At 40.9% G+C, this 15,607-nt stretch overlaps 1 protein-coding gene across 5 annotated transcripts in view; it reads right to left on the minus strand.

The window, feature by feature from the left end:
• Apba2 (amyloid beta precursor protein binding family A member 2) overlaps positions 1-15,607 on the minus strand; it is a 218,902-nt gene that overhangs the window by 34,672 nt on the left and 168,623 nt on the right. For all 5 annotated transcript variants that reach the window (XM_048790387.1, XM_048790386.1, XM_048790384.1 and 2 more), the window contains 2 exons: positions 11,542-11,622; positions 10,495-10,531 (listed from right to left, as the gene is read on the minus strand). In XM_048790387.1, the coding sequence (XP_048646344.1) occupies positions 10,495-10,531; positions 11,542-11,622 (118 nt within the window). The remainder of the gene's footprint in view (positions 1-10,494; positions 10,532-11,541; positions 11,623-15,607) is intronic.

Raw genomic sequence — 15,607 nt, forward strand, 5'->3', positions numbered from 1 at the left:
ATTTTGGTCACATCCATGCAAAACTGACTAACAGAGCAGTCATTTGATCATACACCCCTCCTGGGCTATACTCTAAAGAAAAAAGTAAATGCAAACAAATCATAAACTGAATCTATAGCCAAGTGTCCTTGGCAGTGTTGATACTGTTATCCTGAGAGTGCTGCATGATTAGCAGAATAAAACAAATGCATAATCATGCTGTTGTCCTTGAGAATGGGAATTTGGGGCACAGGCAAAAGAAAGTACAAATTTAAGAACCTAATACTCCTGATAGTCCTGATAAGTATCAGCATAAAACATGATGTATTTTCTCTTTAAAAATATAGTATATTTTTTCATATTTGTTTATTGTCTAACAAATTACCCCCAAATTCAGTGGCTTAAAACAACCCATGTATTGTCTCACAGTTTCTAAGGGTCAGGAATGTGGGTGGAGCTTAGCTGGCACCACAGGCTTGGCTCTTACAAGACTGCGGTTAAAGAGGGCCACAGAGGCTGTAGCATCTTAGGGCTTGAACAGGGGAGGATCCATTTCTAAGTTTACTCCTGAGGCCAGAGACATCAGTACATTGCCATGTGGGACTCTCAATAGGGCAATTTACAACCACAGCAGAAATAGCTTGGCTCCCTTTGAGAGAGAAAGCAAAGAAAAGGGGGGGCGGGCAAGCAAAACAGAAGTCACTGTCATTCTATAATCTGATTTTGGAAGTGATATTCCATCACTTTTGCTATATTCTATTCAGTTCAAGGGAGTCAACAAGTCCAGCCCACATTTGAAGGAAGGGAATTACATAAACACCAGGAGGTGGGAATCAATGGGACCATTTTAGGTACTGCCTATAACATATATGTATTTCCTAACCTCAGAACAAATATATAGTAATAAGCACCCAGAGGGCCCAGATCATAGTCTCTAAATATTATTTCACAGGATCCCTTAGAGAAAGAACTAACTAGTTTCATCAAAGACTCATGGGGCCATATTGATAGGAACCAACCTAAACAGCCTCACATTGGCCAAAGATGAGACATGGAAGCATCAATATGCATGACAGCTACAGCACACTAAAACACACCAACATGCTTCTACCCAAGAGTTCCTAATGACAACACGTAAAATCTCACTGGTCACTTTTAGAGATGGTTGGAGCAACTCATTAATTTCAAAATTGTTAAAGAGAAGAAATCAAGATTTAGACTGCTTTTCTTATATGAACCATATCATAGAGTGACAAAATACTTGATAAGGAAAAGTTTCTCTGAATTGAAGAAGTCCAGCTAATCAATGAAAATGATGGAATTAGAGTGATCAAGCAATGGGTCTAGACAAGGATCATTAATTGCTGCTAATATCACCAAGAGACAACCAAATTATCATATGCCTCTTGGTGGAAGAACACAATATTTATGAAGGGTTTTTGAACAAAGAAAACTGAATATGGTCAACAATGAAATGAAACTGAATATGATCAACCTCCATATCTAAAAAAACAAACAAACAACAAACAGAAAACCCACCACTCTACTGGACACAGGGGACAGATAAATATGTTAAATGACACCATTAGGATATCCTTAACAAAACCCAGACTTCATGAAATTCTATAAGAGAAATGATACAGATTCTTCCACAACATCAACAATTGTAAAAAAGACAAGAGAAATGGGTGGAGAACTATAAAATGAAAGACAGAAGAGGATTATAAAATATATTAAGCTATCTCAATATATGGATCACTATTAAATTAAGGACACTAACCTGGGGCAATGAAATCTCTAACTGGGTATTTAATGTCATGAAGAAATGATCACTAGTTTTTAGTTGTGATAATAGTATTAGAAGTATTTTTTTTAATACAGAGTACCTGTATTTTAGAGATACATATATGGACTATTTTAAGAGGATGGTATGAGGTCATATTTGCTTTAGGAAAAGTGTGGAGGTATAGAAGAATACACTGCCATCCACAAAAGGGTAAACCCTGGTAAATCTGAATCTGGTGATAGGCACATGATGACAGGTATAATATTCCCTTTGTTTTTATATGTGCTTGAATTTTTATGAAAAAAAATTAAAAAGAATGGATCTTTCAAAGCAATGTTATTTTTTAGCAGTAGGCAAATCTCACTGTTAAAGAACTTTATTTCTACTGTTCTACGCAATTGAAGTAGACAACAGGAAGAAGTAACAGAAAACAAGAGAGGAAGTATCAAAAAAATCATTCTAATTTGCAGATGGTATGATTACATGCCAGGAAATTAAAAAAAAAATACAGCTAAAATTCTATTTTCAAAAAAAAAGAAAGAAAAGAATTCATTAAACCAATAGTTTCAAATTTACCATGTAAAACAAATCAATATCTTTATTTGTACTTACAAATGCAACAAGTTAGAGGAAAAAAGGAAATAAAAGATAACATTTACAAAAACAATAAAAGTTATAAAATGCCAAGGAACCAACAAAAAGATATGTATTGGATTTTTACAAATAAACTTTCTGGATGAAGATAAACAAGCTTGAAGAAATGTAAAGATAATCCTTTTCTGTCTGGAAAGAGTCTATATCGTAAAGCTGACAATATCCTTCTTGCTTAGTAGGTGAGTTTCATGGGTGCCAAATAAAAACGCCAGGGAAGGTGTGAAAAGGCACAATGGTGGCAAGGCAGAAATGAGTCACCTGGTGATAAAATGCACCCCAAGTCCCCAGCCAATAAAGCAGCCTGGGTCTGGAGCCAGGATGGACAGTCCCTTTATCCCACCTAGAAACAGGTCCAGACAGACATGGAACAGGCAGTTTTCCAAACCCTGAAGGAAAGATGCACTGAATACCTTGGGCACAGCTGGATAGCTATTTGGAAAAAAAATATGCTCAAAATGTAACTCTTTCTGTATCCATATACCAAAATAAATTCCAGACAAGTCAAATATTTAATCTAGAATAAAATTATAAAAGTTCTGGAAGAAACTTTTTTATTAAAAAATAATCTTAGAATTGTGAAGGTCATGCTCACTTCAAAAATTCAGTAACATCAAAGGAAAAAGACTGATACATTTGATTCCACAAAATGTTCAATAAAGTTAAAAAATATATATGATATACAACAAAACAAAGACAACAGTAAACCGTGAAAAAACTTTAACAATATAAATCAAATTGCTCATTTCCTTTATACATAAATTAATACAAATTGATTTATAAAACCACCAAAATCCTAGTGTCTTGAGTTGGGGACAGGGGTGGAGGAAGTGGTGGGGGAAATGTGGCCAAAATATACAAACACCACTTAAAGACAAATAAGTCCTGGGGATCTAAAGTACGGCAAGGTGAGTGCTGTTAACTGCCCTCCATGTCCAATGGGTTCCGTATCTGAATTCAAACAATTTTGGATTGAAATATGTTTTTAAATTGCATCTATACTGAACATACTCAAACTTTTTCTTGTCTTTATTCCTGACTCAATAAAGTATAACAACTCCTTACACAGCATTCACATTTTGTAAAGTGTTTTTAAGTAATCTAGAAATGATTTAAAGCCCATCAGAGGATACACAAAGGTTATGTGTAAACACTACACTGTTTTCCATATGGGACTTGAGCATCTGAAAATTTGGTTTCTAAGGGGGTCCTGGAATAACCACCCTCTGGTACCAAGGCGTGACTGTGTTATGGTTTGGATATGAGGTGTCTTCCCCAAGAGCTCATATTAGGTTATATAGCAATATTCATAAGTGACATGATTAGATTATGAGATATACAACCCGATCACTGGATTAATTGATGAATTAATAATTTAAATGGATTACTGGTGGTAACTACAGATAGGTGGGGCATGGATAGAGGAAGTAGGTCAACAGAGAAATGCCCCTGGGGATTTTGTCCCTGACTCTCCTCTCTTTCTGACTCTGTCTCCTAGCTGACATAAGTTAAGTAGCTTTGCTTGGCAGTACCCTACCGCCACGATGTTCTGACTAATGAATGAGCCCACCATGTACGGAGACCTCTGAAACCATGAGCCCAAAAGAAACTTTTCTTCTTCTAAGTTGTTCTTATCAGGTATTCTGGTCACAGCTACAGAAAGCTGACTAACACAGACTTAGAAATTTGCTAAGAGAGTAGATCTTAAGTGTTCTTATTACACACATAAAAGTTAACTATGATAGGTTATGGGTGTGTTAATTAGATGGACTGTAGAGATCATTTCACAATGTGTACACGTATCAAATTTCATGTTGTACATCTTAAATTATATAATTATTTGCCAATTATATATCAAAAATATCAGGAAGAAATCAAAGGAATAGGCACAGTATATTTCTTTTTATTTTTAAATATTTATTTTTTTTAGTTGCAGTTGGACACAATACCTTTATTTTATTTATTTATTTTTTTATGTGGTGCTGAGGATCAAACCCAGGGCCTTGCATGTGTTAGGCGAGTGCTCTACCGCTGAGCCACAACCCCAGCCCAGCACAATATATTACATGGTTTAGATTTTAGATGTCCCCCAAAGGCTCAAGTGTTAAAGGCTTGGTCCCACATGACAGTGCTATTGGGAGGTGGTGGAACCTTTAGGACTTGGAGCTAGTGGGAGGAAGTTAGATCATTGGGAGCATGCCCTTGGAAGGGAGACTGGGACCATGGCTCCTCTTCTTCCTCCCTCTTTGCATCTTGGTAGCCGAGAGGTAAGCAGCTCTTTTCCATCATATATTTCTGCCTCGCCACAGGCCCAAAATGATGGGGTCAAGTGACAATGGACTGAAACCTCTGAACCTATGAGCCAAAATAGATTTCTCCTCCTTATAAGTTGACTGTTCCAGGTATTTTGTCACAGTAACAGAAAGCCCACTAACATGTGATACATACAAGTCAAGCTCAAGAAAAAAAAAAAAAAACACAAACAGCTTATAAATACATTAAGTGGTGTTTGATTTCACTTATGATGAAAGATATGCACATGAAATCAAAAAGATATCCCTCTATGCCCATCAGCCTGGGCATAGTATTGGTGACTGTGGAAGCTAGCACTCTCATCCACAACCAAGGGTACTACTGTCCACTGTCCCCTCTTGGGAAGGGTACTTGGGCCATGTCCATCAAAGTTTATATGCTCCTGCTCTGTAATCCTGCTTTATCCAGAAGTTGCTTTTGTGAAAGAATTCACACCTGAACACAAAGACATATCCTTGAGAGTACCCACTGCTATGCTGACTGGCAACTGATTGACAGTTGGTACACAATAGGTTGGTTAATACTCCATTGCATGTCCATGGAATAGATCCTGGGCTTAAATAACCAGGTCGACTTCCTATCTCCAAAGTCTGCCAGAAAGTAAAAGAGCAAAGTGCAGACCCATGTGGATGGGTCTAGTGCAATATTCATTTTAAGAAAATGGTCTATGTAGGCGGGCATATTTCTACACCACAAAATCCCCACTCCCTGGAAGGATTCACAAGCAATTTAGCAGTGGTGTCCATTGCAGAAAAGAACTGAAGTGAAATGAACTGGTCTGTAATGAAAGTTTTCTATCATGTACAGGCAGGAAAGGAGGACATTTCATGGGGATTTCCAGGGTAGAATTCATTTTTTGCCTCTGTGACTCCTGATCTGATCCAAGCATTATTTTTTTTTTTTTCAAAATCTTTAAAAATCTCTACCGGTGAATAAAAGTTCCTATTACAAAATATATCTAATCCTTCCTCCACAGACAGCACAGAGTACTAGAGAAAAAAAAATCACCTTGTTTGCAAAAATGGAAAGTCATTTTACTTTTCGTAACCCCTCTTTGGAATTTCCATGTCCCTCTAGTCCCATAGATCACCTTAACCCTGTCCTCCAGCCAATAGCATCCCAAAGCCATATCAGTTCTGGAGTCCTGGCCTTACAGAAGAGGAGGAGGCACGAGGTGTCTTCAAGTCAGGGGTTGTTTCTGAACAGGTTTGCTCCAGTTGCTTATTTTAAGAAAAAACCAAGTCTCTACTCCTAAGCACCCATTTTGTGAAACCAAGAGGATGGCTTTATCACAGTGGGGATCCCTGAGAGAAGGACGGTATGAGGGGTGACCTCAGCCCCAGGCCCAGAAGTTCCAGTGATTGGGGTCCCCATTCTTCCAGGTGGCCAGGATATAGGCGTGGAAAGTTGACAGGTTATACTGAGAGCGTTAAGACCCCAGGGCTGTAGCATGTAGGTAGGAGCCTACAGCTGTGGGTTGGGTGGTGGGTTTCAGGACATCTTGCGTGAGCTTTGCCTGTTAGATTGAGAGGAGCACAATTGTGAGGGACAGAACATGATTTAGTGGTCTTTGCTATTTTGTACTAAAATTGCCATTGTTAAGTTCTATTGCTTGGGACCAATAACAGCCTTTTGGTTTTAAAAAGCACATGTCTACCTTTATAGAAAAGTTAGACTTTTACATATATTTGTTCAGAGGTGAGGACCCTCAGGCTCTCTGGGACTTATGCTATTGCCAGCCACCATATCCAGCAGCAGGGGACATCCTGAAAGTGCCCGTCCTCCCACTACACTTCTAGATTCTTCCCCATCGCGAGGCAGTGAGTCCTGTGTGCAGTTATCACTTTCCAAAGAGATTTTCTCTGCAGTATGAACTTGCCTGGTCTCAGAGGGTCACCTTACTCCAAGCATTTTCCATGGGGCAGGGGGGTGGTTCCTGGGATTGCCTCTGGTGAGAGAGGGCTGTGCCTCTGGGAATGAGAGGGTCCAAGAACTCTGATATCTGGAATGTTCTCCTCCAGAGAACTCCTGGGAATATGAATGTGTGTCTTCTCTAAGCTAAGGCTTTCCTTACCAGCTGCACTGAAGACTGCTGAGGCAGTATGGAGTGGGGGTGATGACCTGAGACCTGAGCCGGAGTCCCAACCCCAGCTCTGCCTCCCACTACCTGGCAACCTCAAGTCCTCAACTTATCCTTGCTGAGCCTCTGTTTCCTCATCTACACCAGCCCCTACTGCTTACTGTTATTCCAGAGATCAATGAGGAAAAACTCTTAGGTTATAACTGGCTCAAAGTAAGTAGTTGACAGGTTTTACCAATTGGTTTTATCAATTTAGGTCCTGGGGATTGAACCCAGGATCTTGCCTATGCTAAGCACACATTCTGTCATTGAGCTATGTTCCCAGCTAAGAAGTAATGTTGTCAATGTGGGTCCAAGTCTAGGTCCTACCCTTCATCAGCTAAGGGACATCAGATGAATGACTTTAACCGCACTGTGCCACAATTTTCAAACCTATAATGTGTGTTGGGAAATATCTACTCCTCGTGTGTTGGTTGAGCAGGTGACAGGTTATAGACCTGGCACACAGACAGCATCTGAAACACTAAGCCCTATACCTGTTAAGATGAAGATGCTCTCACTTTAATTGTTGGTGTTGTTTTTAATTATCATGAACAGCTATCTAATCTGAAATGAGGCATAGATTGGGGGGTCAGAGGCTGTCCCTCATTAGTATTTCAGGAAAGCTTCCTCCGGGCAACTTCTCAGACAAGGGTGTGGTGGAAAGCCCACTTCTCTGCTGTATTCACATGGGCTCTTCCCAGTTCTTCTGATGTTCCATCTCAGGACTAAATGGCCACAGGGGTTTGAAATGCTCATCACCTGAAGCAGGTGTTGCAGAAGATACCTGAGGGCTTGCTCACTCAACTCTCATTCCCAGACAGTCTCCCCTCCTTCATGGAAAAACCACTTGAGCCTCCAGCCAACACTAGAATTTGTGAGCCGTCTGGTGACATAGCTCTGGCTAAAGAGAGATAAGGAGAAGTGTGCTGAAGAGATCTCCAAGGTCTTTCAATATTCAGATGAACATTCAGATTCAGGAGTTCTCTAATATCCATCCAGTCATGGAGCCATTTACCCAGAGGGAATAAGACAGAATGCAACTGGCCTCTAATCTCTTCTACAGGAATCTATACAGAAGCCCATGTAATGTCCACACAGCTAACCTCAATGGATCCCTGGATGGTGGCTATGAGGATTCAAAAGCCCATCAAGAAGATGTGTGAAAATCATCCAGTTTTAGAGCTTCATATTCTCAGGAGCCAATATCCTTTATAATCACTCTCTGATGTAGCTTCCAGGATACCCTCAAAGGGACATGCCTGCCACTGTGGGAAGCCCAAATCTCTGACACTTCTTTAGTATTAAAATTCCCCCCTAAAAATACAGTCTACCAATCAGAGTCATCGTTGCTTCCTAGTGACATAGTTAAAAAATTACCTCCCAGGTTACTTAGGGAGCAGGCTAAGAAAATAATGGAAAGTCAGATTATCGTGCAAAAAAAAATCATTCATTCTTTATCTATAGTAAATCTTTGATTTATTAATACAAAGGGGAAGACAATACAGCTGGTTTGTACCTTTGGCCTTCTCTCTTCTTCCTACCTGGATCAGGAAATAACAGCTGTAGCTATGCAGACATTGTGTTATGATGAGGTGACAAGCTTAAGGACAAGTCCAGGTGAAGCAAAAATGCTGATCCTGACATCATAAAGCCACTGAATGAGCAGCCACTCACCTCTAGACTTCTTTGTGCTAGACACATAACTCCCTGCTTATTCAACCTAAGATCGGGTGTTTTGATGCTTGGTGCCCAAATGCATTCCTAACTGGTCAAGGTGCTTAACTTCAGGATGTCCTTTCACATTCATTATATTCTAGGGTCTTATGTCATCCTATGATGCGCTCTTCCTATTGCTAAGTAGGATTTGGGTCCATTGCTGAATATGGATTCTCTAATGTAAAGGGATGTAGTTTTCCTTAAGGTCACTTTAGAGCTTCTCTCCCACTGGAACAATTCTAAATTAAGATTGTTCACTTTGGTGTGAGCTGGTCATAAGCAATTTCAGACAGTGTAAATGAGTCTGAAGCATCCAGCCTTGTTTTGATTTGGTCTGGAAGAGTCTAAGGTGGTCCAGAGAAATGAGTCTTCCACAATGCTTAGAAGCTAGAGACAGGCATCATAGGCATTAACACTGTTTCCAGATGGCTCTCTACTCCTCTCTCTTGCAGATATAATACTAGTTTAGAAGCCAGAAAAGTTTTATGTCCAAATCATCTCCCCAGACAGTTTGAAGGGGTTCTTTCCAAATGATGCCATTATTCATTGAAAAAAAACCAAAAACTTGTTAGATTCATAGACCTAATTTCACTAGAGCAGCAGGGCTGGGGCCTACCCACCCTGGCTCCTGACCACTGGGGAAAACGGTGCGGAGATGTGCTGCTTATGAGATGTTGCCTGCTATAAATCAGGAACCAAATCAAACCCTACTGCAGGGAGACACAGGGATATGAGGTCTCTTCCTGCTGGAAAACTACAACTAACCAGTTGACCTGGAACCCTCATAACCTCTTATGACTTGATGAAGATCAGTTCGAGCTATTTGGAACCAAGAAAAAACGTACCTAAAAACACATGTACATTGCTAGACATTTGAGCCTGTTTGCACTGATCAAAATGGAGTCAAGTCTCTTTGGATTCTAAGTATTGATTCTGACAACTTAAAACTGATTTTCATCCAATTTGAGCAATTTAGCCAGTCATAATAGGAAAAATTGGTTTGAATTGATTGACTCATTTTAAACTGGTTAGAACTGGTTGAACCTGGTTCAAACAAATCCTTTAAAGGGTAATTTGGGGAGGGGGCGTGTTCAGTTTCCCAGGCTTTAGTTGTTTACTAAAAAAGAAGAGGGGAAAAGTTTTAAAGTCATTAATTTTGAAGACCAATTACTTTACTCCCATAAATATTCATATGAATTAATTACCAGCTTATTGAAAGAATTAATAAAATCACACTGCTTATTATAACACATTAGCAGGGGCAGGAGACCTCCTCCTGGTCCAGAGAAAGATCCTACTTAAGAGGCTCTTTGCTTTGATGTTGGAGCACTGGAAGCAACCCACAGAAGCTCCCAAAAGGAGGCTGTGGGGACACCTAATGCACTGCAGCCCACACAAAGGCAGGTTTATCAACAGCCAAGCAGGTGTCCCCCCCACACACACACATAAAAGTGACACAAAATAGATCAATCAGTTTTGTTCTTCACCGAATGTGAACATGTACAATTAGCCTCCTCAAAAACACAAGGGCGGGTAAAGGGAAATGAAGGGTTTAAAAAAAGAACAGCTTGGGTTTGGAAGCCATTACATCCACCCTGATCAAAAGCATCAGTTCATAATTAGCTGCTTATACAGACACATTTCAATCTATTAATTCAGGCATTGGTGTTATCTGTGATACAATTAATAAGGGTGTAATTAAATGAATGGTCTACTGTTCCTTGTATCAAAGCAGGCAAATGGGCTGGACCTCCCTTCCCCACTCAATGAGGGTTTCCGCAGCCCTCAAAGAACCAAATGCTCAAGCACCTTGCTGGAAAAGGCGCTTTCCAGACAAGCTCTGCAGGAGAAAAGCACGGACAAAAGCACCATTTGTTTTGACATAAAATGCAACTGCCCCTGAGAGATAAAAGTCAAAGTCACTTACCAGCCACAAAACTTGGAAATGATGCCACCTTCTTTGTCTGTTAGGAAATAGGAAAAAATGAGACATACACTAGTTGCAAACAGATGGTCCATAGAAACTAGGCTAAGATGTGTACCATCACAGGAAAAGCCTAACCCCATGAGTGGCCGTGTTCCCAAGAAGTCAGCTCTGTGTAGAAAGCTAGTCTCATGCAGGCAGCATGATGCTTGGCAGAGACACTAAAGCACACCCTCTAAAACTCAGGGACCCTCAGGTCAGCATGAAACAGCTAGAAGGGAGCCCAGAGACTATACAACCCAATGGCTCTCCAACTGATGGGCATATGAACTTTCTGAGCATGTCTTTAAAAAGCGAGATAATAGAGAATGGATGCCACTCCATGGTGGGGCATAGTTATTTCATCAAAGCTAGAACATCTCATATAAATTATGCTACCCAAAGAGGGGAGATAATTTGCTTGAGAGCTCATTTTAATAACCTCCAACATGGCAGGGCTACTTTATATGGAATAATTTTTTAAAACCATGTTGTTTGAATTAGAACCATGGTTCTCAACCAGGATGATTTTTCTCCCCCAGGGACATTTATCAATGGCTGGAGACATTTTTAGTTATCATTACTGAGCTAGTGAGTAAGAGCTACTGGCATCTAGAGGGTAGAGGTCAGTGATGCTTTTAAAAATCCTACAGTGGCCCAAAACTACCCCTAAAAGCCAATGGTACCACTAGTGCAAAACACAGATTTCAACATGTATATCGAACAGGGGAGAATGGGTTCCTATAAGATCTGGGAGCATCAATGATCCCACACACACCATCAGTGAACACTTTGTGGTGTGACTGCAAATCATCAAGGAGGTCCCTTTCTTCTCTTCTCCCAGGCCAGAGCACCCTTACCTCCTCATACCCAAGTTTGCTAGACCTGAAAACCCTCTCCCCAGGTACTGGGTGAGATAAGAAATTTACCGAGAGTGAGTTAACTGTGATGGGGTCAGCAACTCCATCATGAGGACCCAGCCCCAGAACTCTCACCCTTGGAAAAAATTACCTCTGGGATGTTGTTATTATCAATGGGTCCATTGAGATCAGAGCGCTGCTGCTTCCTTGGCTGCTCCAAACCATTGCATACCTAGAAACCAGGAAGTTAAAAATTGTAAAGTTAAAGATTTTTATGTTAGAGAAATGAACCAGGATACAAAACGTGAGTATTGGATGGGATTCAATTTTACAAAATGCATGCATTTGCAGGTATGCAGTTGTATATGTGTCCGAATGTGTACATGCATACATGCATATTCAATTAAAGTGTAATGTTGATATATGTGCTTTCTACTTCTCAAAAGTTTTTTAAATTGTTTTAAAATTTTATGGTTATTGTTATTTTAATTGTAATAAAACACATATAACATTATTTACCACTGAACCATTTTTAAGTGTATGATTGAAGGGCATTGAGTACATTCACATTGTTGTGCAAACATCTCCAACATACATTTCCAGGACACATTTCACCTTACAGAATGAAAACCCTGTGCCCACTAAACAACACTTTCCCATGCCCTTCTCCCCTTATCCCTGGCAACCACCACTCTACTTTCTGTCCCTCCTGAATTTTACTACTCCAGGTACCTCAGAAAAATGGGATCATATTGTTTATCCCCTTGTGACTAGCTTATGTCATTTAGCATGTTGCCCTCAAGGTTCATTCATACTGGGGCTGAAGTTGTGGCTCAGTGTTAGAATGCTTGCCTGGAATGTGTGAGGCACTGGGTTTAATTCTCAGCACCCCATATAATAAATAAAATAAAGGTCCATTGATAACTAAAAAAAAATAAAAAAGATTCATCCATATTATATCAGGTGTCATAATTTCCTCCCTTTTTAAGGCTGCATAATATTCCATGATGTATATGTACCAAACTTTGTTTATATACTCATCCATCAATGGATGCTTGAATTGTTTCCACCCCTTGGCTACTGTGAATGATACTGCTATGAAGACAGGCATGAAAATGTCATTGCAATCTTGCTTTCAATTCTTTTGGATATATAACCACAAGTGGAATCACTGGATCACATTGTAATTTTTAAAAATTTTTTGAGAAATGTCCATACTTCACACATTCACACAAACAATGCCAAAGGGTTAATATCATATTTTTTTAAAACCCTAAATTATTGGATGAGGATAAATGCAGAAAACTCTGTTGGATGCACTTGGCTGTTTTTAGGGGCACTTAGAGCAGGTCAGTATTTTGCCCTCTTACGTGGAAGCTCCCCAGAGTAGTTACCTGCCCACGGGGACTTCATTTCCTGAAGACTTATGCTACCTTACTGAGGGCTAAAGGGAACTACCCATCTCCAAGAAAACTCCCAAAGAAACCAGCTTACCAATCAGCAAACGAAACTGGGTTCATGATACCCCTTTTACAAATGTAAAAGCTGGGGGTGGCATCTAATTTTTCAGGCAAAGGGAGGGCCAAAGACTCTATGCAGCTCTAGGGAGGAAGCAACGTGAGACTGTGGCTCCCCACAAGATTAGGAACAGGCCAGCCACTGAACCCTTGTGAGACTTCAGGACAAGGCTCATGGGTAGGCCAGGGGGCACTGGCTGGATGTCTGCACCCCCACATTGCACCCATGGAACTCTCTGGTGCTGGGCCACAGTATGGCGCGCCCTCCCTAGGCTTGACCTCGTTCATGACAGCATTTCCTCTAACTCCCTCCCGAGTGAGCGCTGCTCATCACCATGACAACCACATCTCATGATAAACAGCCAGGGTTGATTTTGAAAGAGGCAGGGGGTGGGCTTGTGATGTTTCTCCTTGGGAAAGCCCATCTGGTGCTCTGATTTTCATATTAGTGGGCTGAAAGGGAGGGCTGGCAGCACAGGATGCAGAACCTGAAATTCACATGGTTCGAGGCCCAATGTGGATCTGGGGCTCCTGGCTTCTTAAGTGAAAATGTTATTTAAATCCTGTTGTGCCTTTCCCCAAGTATAGCAGCCAGCCACACCTCAAAATAAGATACCAGCCAGGATTCTCTCAACCCCCGCCCATACCCAACAGGGACAAGAAGGTCCCATCCCTTACTAAGTAACTACCACGGGGTGTTCTCAATGCCAGTAGCTGGAAACTGTATCTGCCACCCACCCAGAGAACACGGTGGGGTAAAGCAAATGAAGTGAAATATGCTCTTGGGGTAGGGAAACCCCTCCTGTGGAGATGGGAGGAGAGAAAATTAATATGCAGGATGGCATGGACTGGTGATAACATGCTAGAATTCAGGGACAGCTGTCCAGGGCAGAGATAAATGCCCTTAGTAAAAATATACTAATGTGAATAAATCATTCTCATAAATATCTTGGCTCCAGTTAGTGCAAACTAAAGGTTGGGTTTTTTTTTTTTTTTCCAAAGTGTCAATTTTGATCTGTCTGCTTGATTAAACTGAAAACACAGCAATATAACCTGCATTACTTTGGATGAACTAACAGCAAACTAGCACCCACCCACTCAACTCACGCCATCTGTAATAAAAGTAGAAGGTTTCCAAGCATTCTCCTGAATTACAAGCAGGTTTGCAGCTCAAGTTAGGGACAAAGAACATCAGCTCAAAGCCAGCTCACAGTGAGTCCACTAGACTGTCATATCTAACCCCCTCAAACATGACCCCGTGACAGAGAACCCCCAGGGCTAATGAATGGCTCAGTTAGCTGATGGCCTTCTCTGGGAATCAGTTCAAATTCCCTGTTTTCAAGAGTCGGTCATCCCTGCTCATCTGGTCCGCCAACAAAGACATCTTCCTCCATCCAACCTAGCTGCACAATGAGACATCTGAGGACAGACGGGCTGAGAGCATTAAACCCCAGGGTCAGCTTGAAGGTCTAACTCAGATCATGGACATCTTCTTTCAAAAGTCCTTGAATCTACCTCCTGTCACAGATGTGCCTCAGAAAAAATTACAACCCTTGTTCTTTTCCTTCTGTCCCTCTTACAATTCAGGTCACTCCTGTGATATTTATCTTGAGAACGGGAGCTTGGGTAAAGTATTTATTCTTTTAATAGTTACTCCCATGAGGGTGATCATTTTCTCAAAGCAGAGCCATGGCTTAAAAGTATCATGACAAAAGACATTAGAGACACCAGCTGGTCAGTCAGTCTGTCCTTTAAAATCCCTAAGCAGGCCTGTGAATGGGAGAGAAGGAGGAAGGGAGGGAGGGAAGAGACACCTCTCCTGAACCCCTGTGTCCACAGATATTTCATAGAATACATCTATACCAAAACTTATTCATTATTTTTCTGAAATATAATTGTTATCCATTTTTTTAATCATGGTAAAACGTGCATAGCATAAGTTTTACCCTCTTAAGTTCTCCCTCTATTTTTTTTCCATGCTGGGATAGAACTCAGGTTGTCAAACGTGCTAGTTGTACCACTAAGCTACACCCCCAACCCCTCTTAATTACTTTTAAGTGTACAACTCAATGATGTTAACTACATTTATAATGTTGGGCAACTATCACCACCATCCATCTCTTTAACTTTTTGTCTTATAAAACTAAAACTCTATACCCATCTGAAATTCTGATTCAACTGGGCATCTGTATTGTTATTTGCTAAACCTGGCAGCCTTCAGCGGGGATTAACAGGCTGGTTCTTCCACTTAGGCCTGGCTTTGTTCTCTGTGCCTGGTCTGCTGACCATTTGGACCACCTGGATGCATCTACTTATCATCATTCACTATCTTTTCCAAGAGCCCTGAAAAGGGGAGGCACTGAATGTTTTGTTCCCAGCCCAGCATTTTGGAGCAGAATTGTATTTTTCCAAACTCACCTCTGCAATTCAACCCCTTATCAAGCACCTTCCAAAGACAGCCAGCCCCAGCAAGTACTTGTCGTGCAGACGGCACTGTGCAAAGCATCTCTTATTAAGGGTAGGAAGATGTGTACAACAATGGCCCTGATCTGGCACGGTTCACGGGCCCACACGGAGACAGAAATCGGCACTCCTGCCAGCTTTAAACCCTCCACGGGATAAAACAAGGTATAAACAAGTACACATGTGAACAAAAGAGATCAGGCCTGAGAGATGAAGAGCCCAGAGATGACCCAATCA

The sequence above is a fragment of the Marmota marmota genome, unplaced genomic scaffold, assembly GCF_001458135.2.
Source record: "Marmota marmota marmota unplaced genomic scaffold, marMar, whole genome shotgun sequence".
Lineage (NCBI taxonomy): Eukaryota > Metazoa > Chordata > Mammalia > Rodentia > Sciuridae > Marmota > Marmota marmota.